The following is a 21,953-nucleotide window of genomic DNA, read 5'->3' as shown; positions in this document are numbered from 1 at the left end:
AGCTAAAAATAGCCCCTCCTACAGAGCCTGCTGGTGCCCCAGAAGCCAGGATGTTGTTTTTCCGGGCGGGGCCTGCTGGCTCCTGGGGCTCTGTGTTCTCTCCACGGTTTCCTTGACAGCCAAGGGCCCCACCTCCCCGGGCCTGGGGCGGATGGGGGAGGCTGCTCCTGTCACTGTCACAACGTGGACCAATGGGAGCCTCCCGCCTTTCCCAGAGCCCCTCCCACCGCCCACCCTGGCACGCCCCACCCCACACACTCCCCTTACAGAGAACCCTCGGGTCCCTGATCCTGCAGGGTCCTGGCATGTCACGGAACGTGAGTCAGATGGACGAGGCCCCTGCACAGGACTGGCGCTTCCTGGTTGGAATTCGGGCCTGACTAGTCAACTCTGCAACCACAAAGTCCCTGCCACTTGCAGAGTGACTGCCAGCTTCCAAAGACTCATGGAACCTTGTGCATCTTTTTCTTATTTTTATTTTTGGCTGCGTTGGGTCTTCGTTGCTTCACGCGGGCTTTCTCTAGTTGCGGCGAACGGGGGCTACTCTTCCTTGCAGTGTGCGGGCTTCTCATTGCGGTGGCTTCTCTTGTTGCGGAGCACGGGCTCTAGGCACGTGGGCTTCAGTAGTTGTGGCACGCGGGCTCAGTAGTTGTGGCACGTGGGCTCAGTAGTTGTGGCTCACAGGCTCTAGAACACAGGTTCAGTAATTGTGGCACACGGGCTTAGTTGCTCTGAGGCATGTGGGATCTTCCCGGACCAGGGCTCGAACCTGTGTCCCCTGCATTGGCAGGCAGATTCTTAACCACTGCGCCACCAGGGAAGTCCTGAACCTTGTGCATCTTAATCTCACTTCCCAGTGTTAACAGATTTACAGCTCAAAGCAGGGGACTGGCTCACCCAGGGCTGCACAGCTGGCAAGGGGCTGACTGAGCTCGCCCCCGGGTTTCAGTGTTATCCCCAGAGTGGAGTGTTAGCTGCAACCCTGCACTTCCTCTGTGACTCTAGGAAAACACTAGAGCCGGAGAGATGGGGTGTATGTGAGAGTCTATGTGTTTTGGGGTGTATCTCTTTGCCTATGTGTGTGTTTGTGTGTCTATGTGTATCTATGTTATGTGTCTCTGTGTGTGTGTCTGTGCTTGTATGTTGTGTGTGCATTAGCGTATAGGTCTTCATATCTGCCTGGGTGTATGTCTGTGTATTTGTGTGTGTGGATCCAGCCCAGTAACTTTTCAAACATGCTCTGAGGACACCTGGAGTTCTGAGGAGGTATAATGAGGCAGGGCAGGCTGGAGGGGTGGGAGGGGAAACCAGGGGTCGAGCCCCTCACCGTCCCTAACAACACTTTAATCAGAGCAGATTTTACCCAAGATGACTTGCAAAAAGAGAAGCTGTTAAAAAGACGAAAGGTTAGAAAACCATAGATCTAGTCCAAATCTTCTTTTACCACTACCGTTTCCAGATGAAGAAATTGAGGTATGTGCTTAAAAATGTCTAAACTCACATGTACACGCGCGCGCGCGCGCGCGCGCGCTGCTTCCCAAAGCTAAGCCTGTGTAAGAGCTGCCCTTGGCCCAGTTTCCACGGCCACCAGAGCCCTTCCTTCCAGAGCTGCCTGAGGATCTGTGATCTCCGACACTCCCGTCGGAGCCCCGCCAGTCACAGACAATGGCAGTGTGTGAAGAATGTGAAGGGTCTTCTGAGGCTGTGCTGCTATTAGCTGAGTCTGGCTCCTTTGGGCCAGGCGGGGAGCCAACCGCTGCCTGAGCTTTGTTTCTGTGGGAAAATGAGCTCCGGAATTCCAAACGACAGACTGATCAATGGACTTAAGCATCATTCCCCTCTTGGCAACTACGGACGGGCTGGGTCTCGTACCCCTCACCCCTCCCACCATCCCCCCCCAACCCCCAACTCCAGGAGGAAAGGGACAGACGCATTCTTTTCCCTCCCTCTCCTCCTCCTCCTCCGACCCACTCAGGGAACTCACAAAAGTGCCTTTCTTCACCTCCCCTCCTCCCAGGAACAGGGTGAGGCTGGACTGAGACTGTGGCTAAAAAGGAGGGCCTGGCCAGGAAGATGGGGCTGAACTGGGAGGGGCAGAGGTTTGCTCTACTGGTGCTGGGTTTTCTCGCCTGGGAAGAAAATAGCATTTAGCTGCAGGGTCTGTGACCCAGTCAGCCCCACACCCAACACACACATTCCCATTTGATGCCAACGTTCAAAATCTGGAACACGAGGTCACTCCCTTTCTGCACCATCACATCCTCCAGAAGATGCCTAAGAACTGCAGGAGGCCGTGGGTGGTCCTCATGGTCTCCACCTGGATAGAAGCCTCGACCTCCTCCTTCCCAGCGTCCTCAGAGAAGGGGCCAGGGAGGGAGTTCACACCCCGAACACTGAGGCAGGTAGGACACATTCTTTGATGCCTTGTGTACTTGGTCTTTAAATGACATTCAATTTTTGAATTTTACTCGATGATATCTCTGACTTTGCTTTAATATAAAGAACAACACTTCTCTGCCCCAGCAGTGGAGAATGGTTTTTGTGTGTGAGTTCTGGAATCAGAAAGTCTTGGCTAAAAATTCCACTTTAGCCGTTTCCCAGCTGCATGCCTTTAGGCAGGGTGCTTAGCCCCCTCCGTGCCTCGGTTTCCTCACTTGTAAAATAGGGATAATAATAGAACTGCAAACACAGAGACAGAGAACGAACAGGTGGCTTCCAGAGGGGAGTGGGTTGGGGGAGGCAAGAAACACGTGAGGGAGATACAGAGTAAACTGCCTAGCTTTATTTTTTATTTTTTTTAAATAAAATAAAATTATGGAATATAGTTTTTTTTATTTTTTGTTTTTTAAATTTTATTTATTTATTTTTGGCTGCATTGGGTCTTTGTTGCTGTGCACGGGCTTTCTCTAGTTGCGGCGAGCGGGGGCTACTCTTCGTCCCGGTGCGCGGGCTTCTCATTGCGGTGGCTTCTCTTGTTGTGGAGCACGGGCTCTAGGCACACGGGCTTCAGTAGTTGTGGCACGCGGGCTCAGTAGTTGTGGCTCGCAAGCTCTAGAGTGCAGGCTCAGTAGTTGTGGCACACGGGCTTAGTTGCTCTGTGGCATGTGGGATCTTCCCAGACCAGGGCTCGAAACTGTGTCCCCTGCATTGGCAGGCGGATTCTTAACCATTGCGCCACCAGGGAAGTCTGTGTTATTTTGAGGATTAAATGAGGTAATTTAGGCAAAGTGCTTGTCGCAAGTCTGGCACAGAGTGAGCTTTCAATAAGTGTTATTGATATTCTTCTCTTGAACGATGAGTAAAATTGATATTCTTGGAAGTTTCGTCAATCCTTGGGGGATCCATGGATTTGTTCTTTGGATGCTAAGATTAACCCAGACCTAAATTTGTCAGGAGGCTTACATTTTGCCCCAGCCGCTAAGATTGGACACTTTCACTCACTCATTCAACAATATTTATTCAGTGTGGTGTACTGTTCTCCGGGCTGTGGATACAGTGGTGAGTGACCCAAACAGAGATGCCTGTGCCACACAACCGGCCGTGTGATAATTGTGGCTGTAGTAAGTACTGTACAAGAAAAGGGCAGCAACTCCACCCCTGCGGATACACCCAAAATAACTGAAAGCAGGCACTCAGACAGATGCTTGTACACCCATGTTCACAGCAGCACTATTCACAACAGCCAAAGGGTGGAAGCAACCCAAGTGTCCATCAGTGGACGAATGGATAAACAAAATGTGGTCTGAATATACAATGGCCTTAAAAAGGAATGAAATTCTGACACATGCTATCACATGAATAAACTTTGAAGACATTATGCTAAGTGAAATAAGCCAAATGCAAAAGGACAAATCTTGTATGTTTCCACTTATATGAGGCGCCTAGAATAGACAAATTCAGAGACAGAAAGTAGGAGGGGGGTTCCCAGTGGCTGGGGGAGGGGGGATTGAGGAGCTCGTGTTTAATGGGGTCAGAATTTCAGTTTGAGATGATGAAAAAGTTCTGCAGATGGATCGTGGCGATGGTCTCACAACAATGCGATTGTACTTAATGCCACCGAACTGTACACTTACAATGGTAAATTTTATGTGACGTATCCAGTGTATTTTACTACTGAGGGGAAGAAAAGTTTTGCCTCTGCTATTTTACAAAACAAAACACAAATTTCCCAGGAACAGAAATTAAAAAAAAAAAAAGATAGAAGGAAAAAGACAGCGGTCACGAGAATGGGCCGTATTAGGCGCGTGGGGGAGGCTCATTTCCAGGGAGGACCTCCCTGAAGGGACAGCTGAGGCCTGGAGGACAAGGAGTTAGCAAGACAAAGAGGATGGGTGTGCGCTCCGGAAGGGGCCAAGTACTCCAGGGGACCAAAGTGTTTTAAGGAAGGCAAGTGACATGACGTGGCAGTGCAGAGCCTGGTATGGATTCTGGACTTGACTTAGGAGGAATGGGAAGCCAAGGCAGGGTTTCACATGGGTAAACAATACAATCAGATTTGAAAGTTTAAAATCACTCTATAGGGACTTCCCTGGTGGTCCAGTGGTTAGGGCTCCACGCGTCCACTGCAGGGGGCGCGGGTTCGATCCTTGGTTGGGGAACTAAGATCCCGCATGCCGCATACAGTGCGGCCAAAAAAAAAAAAAAAAAAAAAATCACGCTGTAATTTAAGTGAGAAATGGGTTTAAGGAGGGAAAAAAGAGGATGAGAGAGACCTTGCATCTTTCCAGGGAGATGGAGATGATCCCCCCCACTCCCCACCACCCCAGACTGTTGGAAGGAGGACCCAGAAATAGCAGGGAAGGACCCAGACCCACTAGAGCCCCTCCTAGCCCCTCCCTGAGCTCCCTCCTGCAGAAGGGTCCCTCCGGGCGTGGCTCCTCGGTGCTGGGGTGGGGACAACTTCGAAGGTGATGCCTGTGTCTTTCTGCCTTTCTGGGATTTTGGAGGCACGGAGGGGAAATGGACAGCAGGGGCGTTGTGTAAACACTCCTACAGCAGGAATCACTCAGAACAGGCCTTGCAGCTGTGCCTGGGGATACTGAACTCCACAGAGCCGGGGAGGTCTGGACTGGGAGCCACTGGGTGGGGCTTATCTCCGTAGCAACCAGAAACAGCCCCAGACAAGCCCTGGCTGGGCTTACTGATGGAGGAGCAAGGAACTTGTGTTACTGAAGTACCCGTGGCCAAAACGACACGCCCTGAAATAGCTCACTTTCCCATCACCAGCGCCCCACGTGGCATCTCCCACTCTGTCTTCGAAGCCCAAACAACCAACAGCAAATGGCAGAAAGTTGAGGGTTACCAAGAGTTTTCTTTCTCCTGCTGGCTTATTGGAAGATGACGACCGGCTGAGTGAAACAAAAACTACGGTGTATCAAGCATGAATTGGCTCCATAACACTCAGGTACAAGAAATGTCAATTTTGGTATTTTTCCTAAATCATAAAATTTGATTATGAGCTGCCCTTTGCCAAGAGGGAAAGGAATTCAACCTCAGGGGGGTTGGGGTCTTCTGTCCACTGGGGCAGCTGCTGAGACGCCCGTTGTCTGAGCCCAAGTGGTCCTTGTATGGTGACCTTCCTCTCCCTTGGGTCAAACAAGGTTTAGAGATTGTGACCAGCTGTTGTCTTTCTGCTCCAGCCCCTTTGTGTTAGTCTGTTAGGGCTCTCGTAACAAAGTACCACAAACTAGGTGGCTTAAACAACAGAAATGCATTGTCTTCCAGCTCTAGGGAGGCCAGAGTCAGAGATCAAGGTGTTGACAGGGTTGGTCCCTCTGAGGCTGCGAGGAAGGATCTGTTCCAGGCCTCTCCCCTAGCTTCTGGTGATTTGCTGACAATATCCGGCAATCCCTCTAGCACTCTGCCTTTGTCTTCACATGGCGTTCTCCCTGTGGGTGTATCTCTATCCAAATTTCCCCCTTTTTTTTTTTTAGTTAATTAATTAATTTATTTTTGGCTCACGGGCCCAGTTGCTCCGCGGCATGTGGGATCTTCCCCAACCAGGGCTTGAACCCGTGTCCCCTGCATTGGCAGGCAGATTCTCAACCACTGCGCCACCAGGGAAGCCCCAAATTTCCCCTTTTTAAAAGGACACCAATCATATTGGATTAGGGCGCACACTAACGACCTCATCTTTAATTATATCTGCCACAGCCCTGCTTCCAAATAAGGTCACAATTTGAGGAACTAGGGGTTAGGATTTTGACACATGAATTTAGACGGGGGACAAAATTCAACCCATAAAATCCACCCTCTAAGCTGGGCTCCCTGATACAGGGGCTGGGACTCTGCATTTCTCCACTACCTGCTTCTCCCTGCCGGGCTCTGCCATCAGGGGGCGCTAGAGGGCTTTCAGGGCTGAAGGAGAAGGGGCCGGCTGCTTCCCAGCTGCTGGCGGTTCCATCATCACTGGAAGGCTTCTTCCCTGGGGCAGCTGCAGTTCCTTAGCGGCAACTAAATGCACTTTGTAGTTTTTCTGACCCTTGCAGAACCAGCTGCCTGGAGCCCCCTTCAGAGGCACCAGCACCAGCAAGCATGTGCCCCCTTCGGAGAGTTGGGTTTTAGTTCCCAGGGGCTTTTCCTTCAAGCTTCTGTGTTTTAATTATTCCGACTTTGCCTTTTGGTCCCCCAGTCCTAGGTTCAGGCACCTCTGGGGCACCTTAGAATTATTTTTTTTCACCTTTTCAGTTACCTAGCGACCTAAGCGACATGGCTAGCTTTATACCTGTGTTAATTCTTTTTTTTTTTTTTTTAATTTTTAAATTTTTTTTGTGTTAATTCTTTATAGTAAGTTCCCTCTGTTCAGATAGCTGGACCCTTTCACACAAACCCCCAAATCACAGTTCAGGCCTCCCACTGACCACACCCCACCTCTTGGGATTGCCCTGTGGGAGCAGGACGGGTGGCAGGTGGAAGGGCTACCACTGCAGAATCCCGCAAACTCTGCTTTGGTCCTGGGGCTCTGGAAGGCACCCCTTCCCTCTCTAGGTCCAGCCATTCTGCCCTCTCTGCCCTCCAGCTCCTACAGCCCCAGACACACGCAATAGGCTGCAGACAAGAGCCTGGGGCTTTGTACCTTCAAAGTATCTGGCACATTCCGTGTTCAGCCAGAGCTGCAAACAACTGTTAGGGGACCCATAACCCTGTTAAGGTTCCCTGTTAGGGAGCAAGAAGTCTTGCCTGCCCTCTTGGTCGAGGGATAGAAAAATGCCCCTCAGTATTTTGAGTCTTGCCTGAAGACTCAAGTACTGCCCCTCAGTATTTTGAGTCTTGCAAGAAGTCTTGCCTGCCCTCTTGGTCGAGGGATAGAAAAATGCCCCTCAGTATTTTGAGTCTCCTAGCCCACGAAGAGTGCAGCAAAGATGTGATATCTTAAAAAAACTCTCCTCTCCACCCAGAGGTTGAGAGTGACCTAAATCTCACTGACACAACCCTTTAGTAAACTGATTTGGGAACCATACATACAGGACAGTTTCAGCTCCAGGAGGTGGGTGGATGCAGGTCCCATCTCTGGGGGGGTGGGGGGTGGGGGAACTCCAGGACTCTCCTCCTCTCCTCCTCCCCGTCCCCCTCTGCCCCCATCCTTTCTTCTGGAACAGGAGTTTTCAAGCTGAGGATTGCAAAATCAATTTACGGCATAACAATTAGCAGTTTTTAAATGACAAAATATCATAGAAAATCTCAGAGGACATCACAATACAAAATAAAAATTGTCCCAAACCTGGTCTGGGGCAATTCTTTTTTTTTAGGTGATACAATTCACAGTCTCTTTCTGGGGAAAAAAAAATAGCATTTATGATAAAATGCTTAAGCAATTTTTATTTCTTTTATTGAGGCAGAGTTAATTTATTTTATTATTATTTTTTAATTTAATTTAATTTATTTTTGGCTGCATTGGGTCTTCGTTGCTGCATGCGGGCTTTCTCTAGTGGAGAGCGGGGGCCTACTCTTCGTCCCCGTGCGCAGGCTTCTCATCGCGGTGGCTTCTCTTGTGGTGGAGCACTGGCTCTAGGCACACGGGCTTCAGTAGTTGTGGCTCACGGGCTTAGTTGCTCTGCGGCATGTGGGATCTTCCCGGAGCAGGGCTTGAACCCGTGTCCCCTGCATTGGCAGGCGGATTCTTAACCACTGTGCCACCAGGGAAGTCCCTAGTTAATTTATAATGTTGTGTTAGTTTCAAGTGTACAACAAAGTGATTCAGTTATACATATATATATATATATATATATATATATATATATATGTATATATATATATATATATATATATATATATATTCTTTTTCAGATTCTTTTCCATTATAGGTTATTACAAAATATTGAGTATAGTTCCCTGTGCTATACAGTAGGTCCTTGTTGTCTACCTATTTTATATATAGTAGTATATATAGTATATGTTAATCCCAAACTCCTAATTTATCTCCCTCCCCCCCCATTAAGCAATTTTTAGATAAACTTTAATGGCATTAAGATTTATTCTGGGGGACTTCCCTGGTGGTCCAGTGGTAAAGAATCCACCTTGCAATGCAGGGGACGCGGGCTCGATCCCTGGTCAGGGAACTAAGATCCCACATGCCGTGGGGCAACTAAGCCCACATGTCACAACTACTGAGCTTGAGCGCCTCAACTAGAGCCCACGTGCAGCAAACTACAGAGTCCACGCGCCCTTGGAGCCTGCATGCCACAACTAGAGAAGAGAAAACCCACACGCCACAACTAGAGAGCAGCCCGTGCACCATAATGAAGATCCCGCGTGCTGCAACTAAGACCCAATGCGGCCAAAAATAAAATAAATAATAAATAAATCTTAAAAAAAAAAAGGATTTGTTCTGGGAACTTAGTTACCTCTCCCACCTACCTGGTTGTCTTCAATCAGAAACCCAGTGACCTCTGGCCAAGCAGTGGCTCTCTGACCATACTCCTTCTATAAGTTGTCCCTTCTAAGAGGGAACCTCCGAATTGACCCTCAAGGGACTCATAACTAAAAGTGTTCTTCAGCAACATGTAGTAGGGTAGATATCGTTTCAGGAAAGTTGTTTTGGTAAAGCCTCTGCAGCCAGCCACCAGCGGGCACAGCCTCCAGGCTTGCCCCAAGATGCCCAGCCATCCATGAGCGGGAAGAGGGAAGCTGTTTTTCAGGTTTGTCTTCTAAAAGATTCTGAGGAGAGTCTATGGGAAGCAAGGACCAGTTCTGGAGTGGGTGCTGTTTCTGAGTGGGAATTAGAAGCACTGGGGATTAACTAGGGACTGGGGGCCATCACGAGGTGAGTGGTTTAGTATTGGGGCACCCCCGCCAATAGTTGGGAATTGCAAAACTTATCTAGGGGTATCATTGGTAAGAAAGCAGCAGTTGCTGAGAGAGAGGGGTGTCGTTCCCTCTTATGACTGCTGCTGACCCTGGGAGAAGTCAGGTTTCCTGCTGGCTCTGCTGCAGGCTTTGTCCGTGTCTCTGTCTGTGAGTCTGTTTCTGTTTTGTAGGTAAGTTCATTTGTGTTGTATTTTAGATTCCACGTATAAGTGATATCGTATGGTATTTGTCTTTGTCTTTCTGACTTACTTCGCTTAGGTATGACAATCTCTAGGTCCATCCATGTTGCTGCAAATGGCATTATTTCATTCTTTTTTATGGCTGTGTAGTACTCCATTGTATATATATACCACATCTTCTTTATCCATTCAGCTGTCGATGGACATTTAGGTTGTTTCCATGTCTTGGCTATTGTGAATAGTGCTGCTATGAACATATAGGTGCATGCATCCTTTTGAATTACAGTTTTCTCCAGATATATGCCCAGGAGTGGGATTGCTGGCTCAGATGGTAACTCTATTTTTACTTTTTTGAGGAACCTCCATACTGATTTCAATAGTGGCTGCACCAACTTACATTCCCACCAACAGTGTAGGAGGGTTCCCTATTCTCCACACCCTTTCCAGCATTTGTCATTTGCAGCCTTTTAATCATGGCCATTCTGACTGGTGTGAGATGGTACCTCATTGTAGTTTTGATTTGCACTTCTCTAATAATTAGTGATGTTGAGCATCCTTTCATGTGCCTGTTGGCCATCTGTATGTCTTCTTTGGAGAAATGTCAATTTAGGTCTTCTGCCCATTTTTCAATTGGGTTGTTTGATTTTTTTGATGTTGTATGAGCTGTTTGTATATTTCCAAAATTAAGCCCTTGTCGGCCACATCATTTGCAAATATTTTCTCCGAGTCCGTAGGTTGTCTTTTCATTTTGTTTATGGTTTCCTTTGCTGTACAGAAGATTGTAAGTTGACTAGGTCCCACCATTTGTTTATTTTTGCTTTTATTTCTATTGCCTTGGGAGACTGACCTAAGAAAATATTTGTACGATTTATGTCAGAGAATGTTTTGTATATGTTCTCTACTAGGAGTTATATGGTGTCATGTCTTATAGTTAAGTCTTTAAGCCATTTTATTTTCGTATATGGTGTGAGGGTGTGTTCTAACTTCATTTACATATGGCTGTACAGCTTTCCCAACACCACTTGCTGAAGAGACTGTCTTTTTTCCATTGTATATTCTTGCCTTCTTTGTCAAAGATTAAGTGACTGTAGGTGTGTGGGTTTATTTCTGGCCTTATTGGGTCCTTTATTTATTTATTTTTTTGAGTCACCGTGTGGCTTTCAGGATCTTAGTTCCCCAACCAGGGATTGAACCCATGCCCTCGGCAGTGAAAGCGCAGAGTCCTGACCACTGGACTGCCAGGGAATTCCCTTATTGGGTCTTGATATAAAATGTACTTCTTACTGTGGGTCAACATTAAAAAAAAAAAAGGAAAGCCACCATCCGAGAAACTGCTCCCTAGTCTTTTAAACATCAGGACACACATAGAAAATGATTATTTGTTCGGTTCAAATGATACTTGTCCAACTCACTGGGGCAAATAAATGAAGCTTCTTGGAGCTTAAGAGGTGACTGGAACAGGGTCACCCTGGACCCTGCCTGGCTGTCCTGTGGCGATGGGCACAATGTCCCAGGCAAGCCCGAAGCACTCGAGGAGCTCCAGTCTGCAGAATAGGAGCAATTACAGCTCAGCAAAAAGCCATCATTTCTGGAAACAGCCAGAGTCCGTGTGGACTAAAAGGCAGGAGTGATCTGAGTTCTGAGACCTGGGCCCAAACAGGACCTTTTGCCACCGACTTGGTTCAGCAATGAACTCCCCTTGAGCCCCTCAGTGTGGGTCCTGGAATGCACCTGCCCTCTCCACCGCCTGGGAGCGGCCCTCACAAGGCGTTCACATGATCACATGGTTTTATAAAATTTGCAAAATTTGGACACTTAAGCCAGAATCGGTTACGCCTGCTATCTCGCTCCACTCAGACTTCCTCTTCATCACGTTTCCCTTCATGCTAGGAGGCCTCAGTGTGGCCACAGCACTGTGTGTTCATAATCGTGTATCTTAGTTCTACAACAGGGCCTCCAACGTTGGAGAGGCTTCAGGACCTACAAAACCCGCCTCTGCCTCTGCCACCAACCGGGGTCGCAAAGGGGTCAGGGCAGGACTGCACTGTTGTCCCACCTTCCCTCTTATGGTCCTTGTAGCAGCCATTCTTGCACACCCATTACTGGGTGGGTTTTCTCTTTCTTTTTGAAATGTATTATTAATATTTAAAATGCACACAGTAAACAAACAGTACAAAAGAGCACACAATGCACAGTAAGTCACCTGCCAACCCCAGTTCCCAGAGCTGAGCTTCGAAGGGAGAATGCCAAAAACAGTGTCTGGTGGATCTTTCAAGAAAATATCTAGATCTAGATCCTATCCTATTTTTTATACAAATGGAAGTATATCTATACGCCAGTTGTACAGACAAACCTTAGCAATCTTTCCACATCAGCACATAGAATATGACTTCATTCTTTTCAACCGCTACATAGATTGTATGTGTGGAATTTACCCTAACCCTTTAGGGCAGACTTCATCATGTCCATGACGCACTACTTCACTGCACTTGTCCTGCAACTTCCAGGTGGTTTTGCGCAAGACCTCACAGAAGGCTGTTACCTGTTTCATTATATTTTCCAGTTTTTGATCCTTCACCTAAGAAATCTCACTCAAAAGGAAAGTCAAACAGGTGGATCCCAAAGTTGGCCACCACGGGTCAGGAAATCAGCTGTTTGCTTAAAAATCAAACTCTGATCCCTTAAGATTAATGATGCACCTGCGCCGTCCCGTGGGGAGTGAGACCCGCCCCCCTCACCCCCACAATTGCGGGTAAAGCTCCACCTCGGAGGTGCGGGAGTTTACATAACTACAGCGGCCGAGTGGGGGCCGCCCAAGTGCTGGGTCACAATGAGTCAGCCTCATTCTGCAAGCTCCGGGTGTCACAATTGTGCCCAGTTCCATTCAGCTCCTCCGAGTCCGATTTAAACCTTCCAGCCTATTAAAAGCTGGGAGGGCGGGACTGCAGAGCCAGAGCGTTCTAGAGCGAGCAGCGCCACCTCGAGGCCAGCTGTGGTGGAGGCGACGGTCAGGTGCCGGCGCTGGGCCAAGGTTCTCCTCCCCGCACGGAGATTCTCACCGCCCACTTCGGAGGGTGTGGGTTTGATTTCAAGGGAGGGATGGCAGTTTTTCTTGACTCTTCTCTCCCAGAACACAGACTGATTCTTGGACTCATCATCTCTCTGGCTCAGTGATTACCCAAGTGTGTGGCGGGGGAGCAAAGTCATATAGGAAGTGCTCCCCATACGCTTGCGGACTGAAGGAAGATGCCCCAGTAAGTGTTCAGCGCTCCCACAGCAGGTGTAGGTTATAATCCCCATTCCGTGCGTATGAACTTTTGCGTCCAGGGCCTTTACGACGAATTTCCCTGTGACGCACCCAGCTATTTACGCCGGTCCCTCGGAGGACCGGGTGGAGGAGGGTGGGGATTGGTCATGCAACGAGCGGAGTCAATCCGGGCCTATGGTATCGGAGACTACAAGTTCCAGAATGCAGCCTTCCGTTAGCGTAGTGAGAGGTCGAGGTTCAGGGAGCCTTCTGGGAACTATAGTCTTGAGTTTGTTTGTGATGCGAGCGAAACTAGGGGGGAGGGGGAGAGGGAGTAAACTATTAGCACGTGACGCCAGGGATCAGGTGGTAGGGCCAGCCTCCGCGCAAGAGCTGATTGGCTGACTCTAATACGAACGACGCCACTAGGGGTGGGCCGAAGAAGGGCGCAAGCGCACTGCGTCCCGAGTCTCGGGACCCTCTTCCGAGACACTATGGCGCTCAACAAGAATCACTCGGAGGGCGGCGGAGTGATCGTCAACAATACCGAGAGGTGAAAACACTACGGAAGGATCCTGGAGAACGGAAGGGCGGGCGTCGAGGGTGTGGGTAGTGGGTGGTGGGTGAGTGGGCGGTGGGGAATAAATCCGTGAAGAGGGGAAACTGATGGGGGGGGGTGGGGAGTGGGGTAACGGCTGGGGGCGGGGCTGAAGGAAGGTGGTGGGGCGTGAGGGAGGGGCGGGATGTTGCGATCAGCTGTGGGATGGGGGTGGGGCGGCTGGATAGGGTAGGGGTTTGGAGAGACGGGTGGGGCTTTGGAGAGACAGGCGGAGCCTCTGGGTAGTTCTTGAGCCCCTGTCCCAGAGTAGGTGACTTTAAGAATTGGGAAGAGCTTTAGACAAAAATAATTGCCATTTATTGGGCGTTTACTGCGTGTCAGGGACTACACCTCTTTTGCTTTTTTCAATATGTAAATTCTGTGCGGCAGATACTATTACTATCCACGTTTCACACGTAGGGAAACTGAGGCACAGAGGTAAGTATCTTGCCTGAGATCACAGAGCTGTAACAGGAAAGGAGGCCTGATTCCAAAGTCAGTAGCCTTAACTCCCAGTATGTAGCCTTACAGTATATTCCAGAACTGCTCAGTTTCCAGATGAAACACTGAGGCCCAGAGGTGAAATTACATAGCTAACGTTTGTCACATGTCTGACACGTTTCCTGTAAAGGTGTAAAGGTCTGTCTTTGCCTCTCTCCCTTGAATTCCTGTTGGCTTGGGTCACTTCCCAGAGCAGAGGTCTCCCAACTTCAAGGTTCTTCCTACCCACCCCCCTGTCAGTTCTGTCTCTTCTCCACCTCTGGGCTCCTTGGATGATTTCTCTTCTCTTGCTCCTTGGGCACTGAGAATCAGACCAGCCAGCCCTGGTTGAGCTATGCTGACCTGAAAGCACCTCTTGAAGGAGCATAGGAGGAACCTGAGTCCCCACAGGAGACTTGGTGGGGTCAAAGCCTGGTAGCTGGTTAAGGCCAGCACCCAGCCCAGGGCTGTCATCCGGGAACGCTTGATGAGTCAGAGGAGAACACCCAGGGAGCCCAGACCTCAGAATACTGATTCTTCCTCCATCTTACCTGCTCAGCGACTGGCAGTCCCAGCCTGTTCCTGGTAATGACCTCTTTTCTCTGAGCTGTATTTTAATTTTCTGGTACTGGTCCTCTTTCCCACTTACCCCTCCCCAGTGAAGGAAGTTGTGATATCTGGGAGGCAAAAGAAGACAAATGGAACTATATGAACTTGGACCTTGTTGTCTTGTAATCAGAGAAACTTCACATTGCCCTTAGTGTGTAGCTGCTCTGTGTGCAAGCCAGTCCTGGACCTGGACAAACCCTTTTGATGCCATTTGATAACATCTCCTGGGACTATTTCTTTCTCTCTCAGTGAGACTTTTCTGGAACAAGAATGTATCTATCCTGCTGGGCCTCCTACCCGGTTTAGGACTCATTGCTGCTAAATAATGATGTGCCTTGTTTCAGAAACTGCTTCAGCCTCATTTCTGAAAAAATTGTGTAAACAGTAATTGAAGTCCACATTCAGCATTTAAAACTTGATGTGTAAAATAGTGAACCTTACTCTTCAAATCATGAATCCCTTTGAGAGTGATGAAAACTATGGTCTCTCCCAGGAAAAAGCACGTACATGATCATCTCAAGGGCTAGTGGACTGACGCCCCTGCAGACCCAGCTTCAGAACCCCAGGTTTAAAGGAACCCTGAAGTGAGCCCTTTGGTAACGTGTAGAGTCATATCTTAAAATGTTTGTATATCAGGCTTAAAAAAATAAACCAACAAAAACAGAACACCTGTCATAAGGACCTAGAAGAGAATAGAAGAGTTAACCCGGATAATCTAACCTGATTTGAGGGATTATGGTGTCTCCAGAGCCCTGTGGCTCTTCTACAGCACTGGTCACTTTTTTTTTTTTTTTTTTTTTTGGCTGTGCCTCTTGGCTTGTGGGATTTTTGTTCCCTGACCAGCGATTGAACCCTGGCCCTCAGCAGTGAGAGCATGGAGTCCTAACCACTGGACTGCCAGGGAAGTCCCTGCACCGGTCACTTACGGGCTGTCTGTGTGGGGTTTAGGGGAAATTCTGTGGAACCCGAGCTTGCTCATCTCTTCCATGGCTGTGTTAGTAGTTTTCTCACAGCAGTGTTGAAGCAGATGACGTGCTGGCAACTACTAATAATAAGCAGCTGCTACCCAGGAGGGTCCAGTCCCTGGGGGTGACAGATTGTGACTCCAGCTGTCTCATCAGGGCATTTCCTCTTTTCTCATCACAGCATCCTGATGTCCTATGACCATGTAGAACTTACGTTCAGTGACATGAGGAATGTGCCAGAGGCCTTCAAAGGGACCAAGAAAGGCACCGTCTACCTTACCCCGTACCGGGTACGTTGTACAGCGACACGGTTGGTTTGGCGAGTCAGTTGGTTTGGAGACTCATGGCTCCTGGAGGCTGATGGGAGTCTTGGGTCAGCCTCAGCCTTGTGAGTCTAGTGGCCGCTGAACCCTGGTGAATGTTAGCATGTTTCTGTCACATGCTCCTGGTTCTAGAGGCACCAGCCTCTTTGCACAGCAGAACTGATGGCTAGGCAGTGAATCCGTGTAAGTTCCGGAGGTGCTGCTGCAAAACCTCTCTGTAGGTGGATGCAGCTGCTGGGATGACCTGGGCCTGGAGGGGAGAGACTGTTATTACTTTGATTTCTGTAGGAGTAGCCCGTGAGGCCTTTGTGCACATCCAGCGTGATAAATGTGGTCAACAGGATACAGTAGCATGGCCACAGCCTCGGGAGTAGGCAGAGAGAGCGGCCAAACCCTGCAAAACGAGAAATGCCAGACTGCAGAATGGGCCTTGCCTGAGAGTTCCCCAGGCAGACTCTGAGAGACTTCCAGAGAAACACAGATGGATATTCTTGGAAGAGGATCGCTGCGTGTAGCTATCTCAGAGTTAGACTTAAGGATGGTTAGAGGAAGAGGAGCACAGGCCTTAGCGGAGACCGGGGTGGGGTGGGGGTCTCAAAACCCTATCTCTGGGGGTTCAAGCTGGCATCTTCAGTCACAGATTGAAGTCACGGGGGTAAAGCAGAATGTTCTCCACGTGCAGGGTGGGAGACTCTGGCTGTTTGGGCAGAGTCTGCAGAAAGGTTAGGATCGTCCCTTCTCCCGGGATCTGCCACCCGCTGCCGTTCCCTCTTCTCAGTTCTGTGAAGCTCAGGCTGAACTCTCCCTTCAGGAGCCCTGCCCTGCCTCGGCCCTGCCTCTCTGCCCTGGCCTTGCAGGCCCTTCACTTAGGCTCCACAGCCGCCATCTCCTCACCACCACGTCTCAGTGGCAGAGCAGTCTGTCCTGCTCACACGTGCCGTCTGAGCCACACATTTTTCTTGTGAATTCACACGTCTGGCCTCTCCAGCCCGGCTGCATCTGAGGCCTTTTACTCTAAAAAGCGCTCTCCGGGGCTGGCGGGTGCTGGCTCAGGCCACCCGCCCCAGCCCTGGGAGGTGATGGCCTCCCACACATAGGGGGTGATGGCCGGGCAGGCCATGGTTCGGGTGGTGATGGCCCTTGTCCTCTGTCCCTGCAGGTCATCTTTCTGTCCAAGGGGAAGGATGCCATGCAGTCCTTCATGATGCCGTTTTATCTGATGAAGGACTGTGAGATCAAGCAGCCTGTGTTTGGAGCAAACTACATCAAGGGGACAGTGAAGGCTGAAGCAGGAGGTGGGTGACACGGGGGCTTGGGGACACTGACGGGGCTTCCAGAGAGGTGCTCTGGGGCATCTCTGACTGCTGCCCTGGAGATGTCCTCTTTGGACCCTATCCCCCTAGCCTTGTCTTCTTCCTGGCTCTGGATTAGCTTCCAAGACCAACACTTGGGCTGCCAGTGTTCAGCAGGGGTGAAGTTGCCAAGAGCTGGAAAGTGCTGACATTAAAGGTGACAGCTCAGATCACCTTTTCAGAGAGGGAAGTCAGCAAAATGACTGTAAACCAAGTGAAAATGCTTATTGTGACCTGGGGAGTGTTCAGATGTTAGGTATGGGAGGGAGCTGTCTCAGGTTCTTGGGAACGGTCTTTCCCCTAGAGCCAGGCAGAGCCCGCTGCCCCTCTGTAACACCCGGAGAGGCCCTGCTTGGTGGAAGGCTCTTTGCAGACCCCAGAGACCCCTGCGTCGAACTCGCCTTCCCGCCCACGTTCAGCCTGGCCCGAGCCTTGCTGTTGAGCTCACAGTTTCCCTCTGGACAGAAGCCAGGCTGGAGGGGCCTGGGGTTCGTCCTCAGGACCCCTCGGCATGAGAGATCTGCTCTGAACTTGAATGTCAGTTGTTGCTGAGCGTGCTTGTTGCTGAGAAGCTGCTTCACTGGGGGTGGGAGGCCTGAGTGCAGATGTGCTTACAGGGCTGCGCAGTAAGCGGGCAGGAGGTGGCCGGTCTGCAGTGCTGGCATGCGATGTGGGTGGTAAGCCAGAGCAGCCCTTTCCCTGCAGGCCTCCTGGCCATTGGATGGGGCCTGGAGAGGACGAACAGCCATCTCTTCGGACGTAACTTAAGTTCTTTTCCGGAGCTGTTGATGCACTGTTCCCTTCTCAGGTGGCTGGGAAGGCTCTGCATCGTACAAGTTGACCTTTATGGCGGGGGGCGCCATCGAATTTGGACAGCGGATGCTACAGGTGGCATCTCAAGGTATCAAGGCTCTAAAAATCAGGGGCCAAGAACGCATTGCATGTGTGTGCTATTTGCTCATTTGGGTTTGTTTACTTTTTGTTTTGTTTTTTAAGCAGTCAGGAGATGAGTTTCTGGGCCCCAGGCTGCCCAGGGCTGGGAGTTGGGAAGGAAGCCTGTAATAAACATCACCCTCCTGTACCTCAAAGGCTGGGTTTCCCCTGCCTGGAGCAGGTATAGGACATTTTAACAAAGCTGTTTGGACTCAAGGACATTTTACTGTGGCCTCATAGAAACAAACAAAAACCCAACCATTAAGCTACTCTCAGGCAACCATTTTAAGTCCCCAAGGGCTGTGTTCAGCAGACCTCCTCACCTCGTCCCCAGCCTCACCCAGCTCCATTCTCTACCCCACTTCTAGCCTCCTCCTTCCCTCCATCCATCCCTCCACCCCTGTCCTGGACCTCCTCCACCCCAGCTCTGACCTCTCTCCCCATCCAGACCCCTCGCCTCATCCCTGACCGAGGCGGACTCCAGTGGGGAGGGGTGAGGCGTGTCTGCTGTGCGCATTCCTGGGACCCTGCAGCTCCCCTCGGCAGGCGGTCGGGCCGCCCTCCTCCCCAGTACCCGAGGCCGGCGACACTCATTTCTCTCTCCCCTTGTGCTGTAGCCTCCCGAGGTGAAGCCCCCAACGGAGCCTATGGTTACTCTTACATGCCCAGCGGGGCCTATGTCTTCCCCCCACCAGTCGCCAATGGAATGTACCCCTGCCCTCCTGGCTACCCCTGTCCACTGCCCCCAGCTGGTGAGTGTGTCCTTTGCTGCCCACGCCTCACCCCCCCCCCCACCTCCCCCCGCACTGACCACCCTCACCCAGGCCAGGGGGTTGTAGAGGGGAGACTTGTTCTTTGGCCTGCTTCAGGACTGACAGAGCAGCTGGAGGGGCCTGGGAGGGTGCCAGCTACGGGAGCCGGGGCTGGGCTGCTCACTGGGTCCCCGTCACCCTCTTGCCGAGCAGAGTTCTATCCGGGACCTCCCATGATGGACGGGGCCATGGGGTACGTGCAGCCCCCACCGCCGCCCTACCCCGGGCCCATGGAGCCTCCAGTCAGCGGCCCCGATGTCCCCTCCACTCCTGCAGGTGAGGGCCCTGGCTGCTCCCCATGGTTGCACGGAAGCCCCAAATAATGCATGACCACTGGCCTAGGGACGATCCCAGGGGACCGGCAGCACGGTGGCCTGGTGGCGAAGGGGTAGATTCCAGCCCCCACGCTGTCCTTTAGCTGGCCGTGTGCCCTGGGCCCAGGAAGGTCCCCCTCTGCACCGCAGTCTTCTCATCCACAAAACGTGCCAGCGGCACCACCTGGGGGGTTTGTGGTGAAGGTCAGGTGGGGCAGCAGGTGTAGAGGGACCAGATGGGACAGTGTGGCATGCAGTAAGTGCTCAGGAAAGGTTCACCACTGTTTTATTGATGGAACTGGGTCCTGAGCACCAGGGGGCCAGGGCCATGGGGGCAGCCGGAGGAGGCGGGGAGGGCTGGTCCCCGGGGCTCTTCCCCAGTTTGTGTGTTCTCAACAGCTGAAGCCAAGGCCGCGGAAGCAGCTGCCAGCGCCTATTACAACCCAGGCAACCCACACAATGTCTACATGCCCACGGTGAGCGGGGCTGGTGAGTGGGGCCGGTGAGCGGGGCCGACGGGACCCGTGCAGCTCCAGTTTGCTGGGATTTAGGGGCAGGAGAGACCTCGTCTTTCTGACCCTTCTAACATGATCTTTCCTTTCTTCCTCAGAATCAGCCTCCGCCACCTCCTTACTACCCCCCAGAAGATAAGAAGACCCAGTAGACCGTTCACACCCCCCTCCTCCCGCCTCTCTTTGTTCTTTCCTCCCCTCCCCTCCCCTTGGGGCTGAATCTGGGGTGGGGGGCGGGCCTCATCCTTTCTCCAGGTCTGATTATAAAGCAGTCACCAGGAACTAGCTTGGGGTGGGGGAGGACCTCTTGACTTGGATGATTATAAAGCAGTCCCCAGGAACTAGCCTTGAGGGGTGCGGGGAGGGCCCCTTGACTCGGGAGCGGTGCCTCCCAGCTTCCCACATGAGCCCAGAGCCCACGGCACTTCCCTCTCACCATCCCCGGGGGGCGTCCCCCTCGTTCCTGTCCTGCTCTCATAGCTTCTACCCACGGAGGGACTCTCTGGCCGCCGCCTCCGCCGCAGTCCAGCTCTCTCGTTTTGTAGCCACTTCATCCCCTCGAGCTTTGCCCTCCCCAGGGACCCCTGCCAGGCCCTGCTCACATTCCATCCACTCTGGTCTGTGCCTGGCTGTGGAAGGCCACCTGTCTGCCGGACTGTCAGCCTACATTCCATTCCCAGCCAGCCTCAGCCCCCGTCGTGCTCGCCTTCCCTTCCCTGTCCTTGGTCATCCTGTTGCCACTGCTTTTGACTTTTGGAGCTTTCCCACGAGCCACCAGGGGGTGGGTGGCATCAGGGCCAGGCTGCTGCATCTGGGGAGGGAGCCCCTCTGCTTCCCTGCTAGTTTTTCTGGCACTTGTTTCCCTTTGCCTTCTCTCTTTTCCCTCTAGAAGGGGCTTCTTGGATTGGAGCTGGAGATTGCATGTCCACTTGGGGGCTGCCGGGAGGGCCGGGAACAGACCCCTGGGGCCTGGCCTGGGCGCTGACCATGACCTCTCGCCGGCCCCTGGGGCCTGGCCTGGGCACCTGGGGCTGGCGAGAGGTCCAGCCAGGGGCCTGACCCCTGGGGCCTGGCGTGGGCGCTGACCATGACCTCTCGCCGGCCCCTTAGCCTGCCCTCTTCCCTTTAAGCTTCTTGCCTGGTTGGTGATATGCCCCCTGGATGCACTAAAATTTGCTCCCATTTGCTCCTGGATTGGCTGTGAAGAGAGGAGATGGTTATTTAAAGAGAATTCCCTATTTATTTGACAAAAAAATTCAGTTAATATATTAATGTGAAATAAACCCTGTTTGCACCTTGATTTGTCTGCTGAAAATGTGAGCTAGTAAAAATGAGTGACTCGACCCTGTCTGGCTCTGCCTGTGGTGACGAGGCAAGCTCTTGGGAAGGAGGGCTGTCGGGCTGCTAGGGGCCAGCGGAGGCCGTGTTCCCTCCCGAGTGAGAGTCCCTTGTTCTCCTGCCTATTTGGGCCCAGGATGCGAAGGCCTCTCCTGTGTCTGTTCCATGGCAGTTGCTCAGCAACTGTGCCCACCCACCGAGTCCCCTGGGGCCTGGCGCAGCCCAGCAGCTGCCCTGGGTGGGAGGCGTTGGCAGGAGGGGCCAGGCTGGACGTGAGTTCCCGCGTCCCTGGCTGCTGTGCTCACCGCCTTGCCTCGTGGGAGTGAGAGGGCACGTCAGTGAAGGCCAGCCATTCAAGACTGGTCCCCTGCAGTGCGGGCTGTGGTGCCACCCTCCTTGTGAACCCTGGGACCAGGGGCGGGTGGGAAACGGCCACCGTCCATGCCCAGGCCTGCACCCCCCGGACCCTGGCCTGGAGGGAGGCCCTGGGACCCTGTGGTGGAGCTGAGCCCAGCACCGAAGCGTCCATTTTCCTGCCCCTTCTGGGCCGAGTCGCCCTGTCAGAGGAGAGGCTAGGCGGTAGCCTCCCCAGCCTGTTCCCTCTGCAGCCCCGCCCAGCAGCTCCTGGGGTTGACTGAGCCCCCTACAGGGGCGTTTGAAGGGAGCACCCGCCCGACCATCCTTATGGGGGCAGGGGCCGTGGGGCCGTCCCTGCCCCGTGCAGCCTGGCGCTGTCACCTCGGTGGAATGTCACCTGGGGAGCAGAGCAGGTTGTGCAGTTGGCCGACGGCGGGGGAGACGCCCCTCCGGGGCCTCCACCCTGTCCCCCGCCCACCCCTACCCCGGGTCTGCGGCCGGTTCAGGGAGACCTGAGGGTGAGAACCCCACCGGCCAGGGCAGCGTCCCCCAGTCACCTGGATGCGGCAGGCCCGCTGCCCCCCTGCCCTCATGCCCCCTGCCCGTGGCGCTGGACCCTCCCCAGGGC

At 52.1% G+C, this 21,953-nt stretch overlaps 1 protein-coding gene across 3 annotated transcripts; it reads left to right on the top strand.

Annotated features, from left to right (window-relative positions):
* Positions 1-13,161: 13,161 nt before the first annotated feature.
* Positions 13,162-20,930, top strand: WBP2 (WW domain binding protein 2). Of its 3 annotated transcripts, XM_068530546.1 has the most exons (9): positions 13,211-13,285; positions 14,913-15,015; positions 15,566-15,674; positions 16,867-17,002; positions 17,868-17,960; positions 18,610-18,744; positions 18,958-19,080; positions 19,518-19,594; positions 19,729-20,930. In XM_068530546.1, exons 3-9 carry the CDS (start codon positions 15,573-15,575, stop codon positions 19,780-19,782), a joined length of 720 nt encoding a protein of 239 aa, XP_068386647.1. In that variant the 5' UTR covers positions 13,211-13,285; positions 14,913-15,015; positions 15,566-15,572; the 3' UTR covers positions 19,783-20,930. The 3 variants fall into 3 exon arrangements, with proteins under 3 accessions (XP_068386646.1, XP_068386648.1, XP_068386647.1); XM_068530545.1 differs by lacking the exon at positions 14,913-15,015 and having other exon boundaries at positions 13,162-13,285; XM_068530547.1 differs by lacking the exons at positions 14,913-15,015; positions 18,610-18,744 and having other exon boundaries at positions 13,162-13,285.
* Positions 20,931-21,953: the final 1,023 nt, after the last annotated feature.

The sequence above is a fragment of the Eschrichtius robustus genome, chromosome 20, assembly GCF_028021215.1.
Source record: "Eschrichtius robustus isolate mEscRob2 chromosome 20, mEscRob2.pri, whole genome shotgun sequence".
Lineage (NCBI taxonomy): Eukaryota > Metazoa > Chordata > Mammalia > Artiodactyla > Eschrichtiidae > Eschrichtius > Eschrichtius robustus.
This window is presented reverse-complemented; position numbering and strand designations above follow the sequence as displayed.

Coding starts and splice junctions, on each gene's coding strand:
- WBP2 (XM_068530545.1), top strand. CDS start 13,227: ATGGCGCTCAACAAGAATCACTCGGAGGGCGGCGGAGTGATCGTCAAC. Junction 17,961..18,609: donor GCTACAGGTGGCATCTCAAG/GTATCAAGGCTC, acceptor CTTGTGCTGTAG/CCTCCCGAGGTGAAGCCCCC. Junction 19,081..19,517: donor TGTCCCCTCCACTCCTGCAG/GTGAGGGCCCTG, acceptor TGTTCTCAACAG/CTGAAGCCAAGGCCGCGGAA.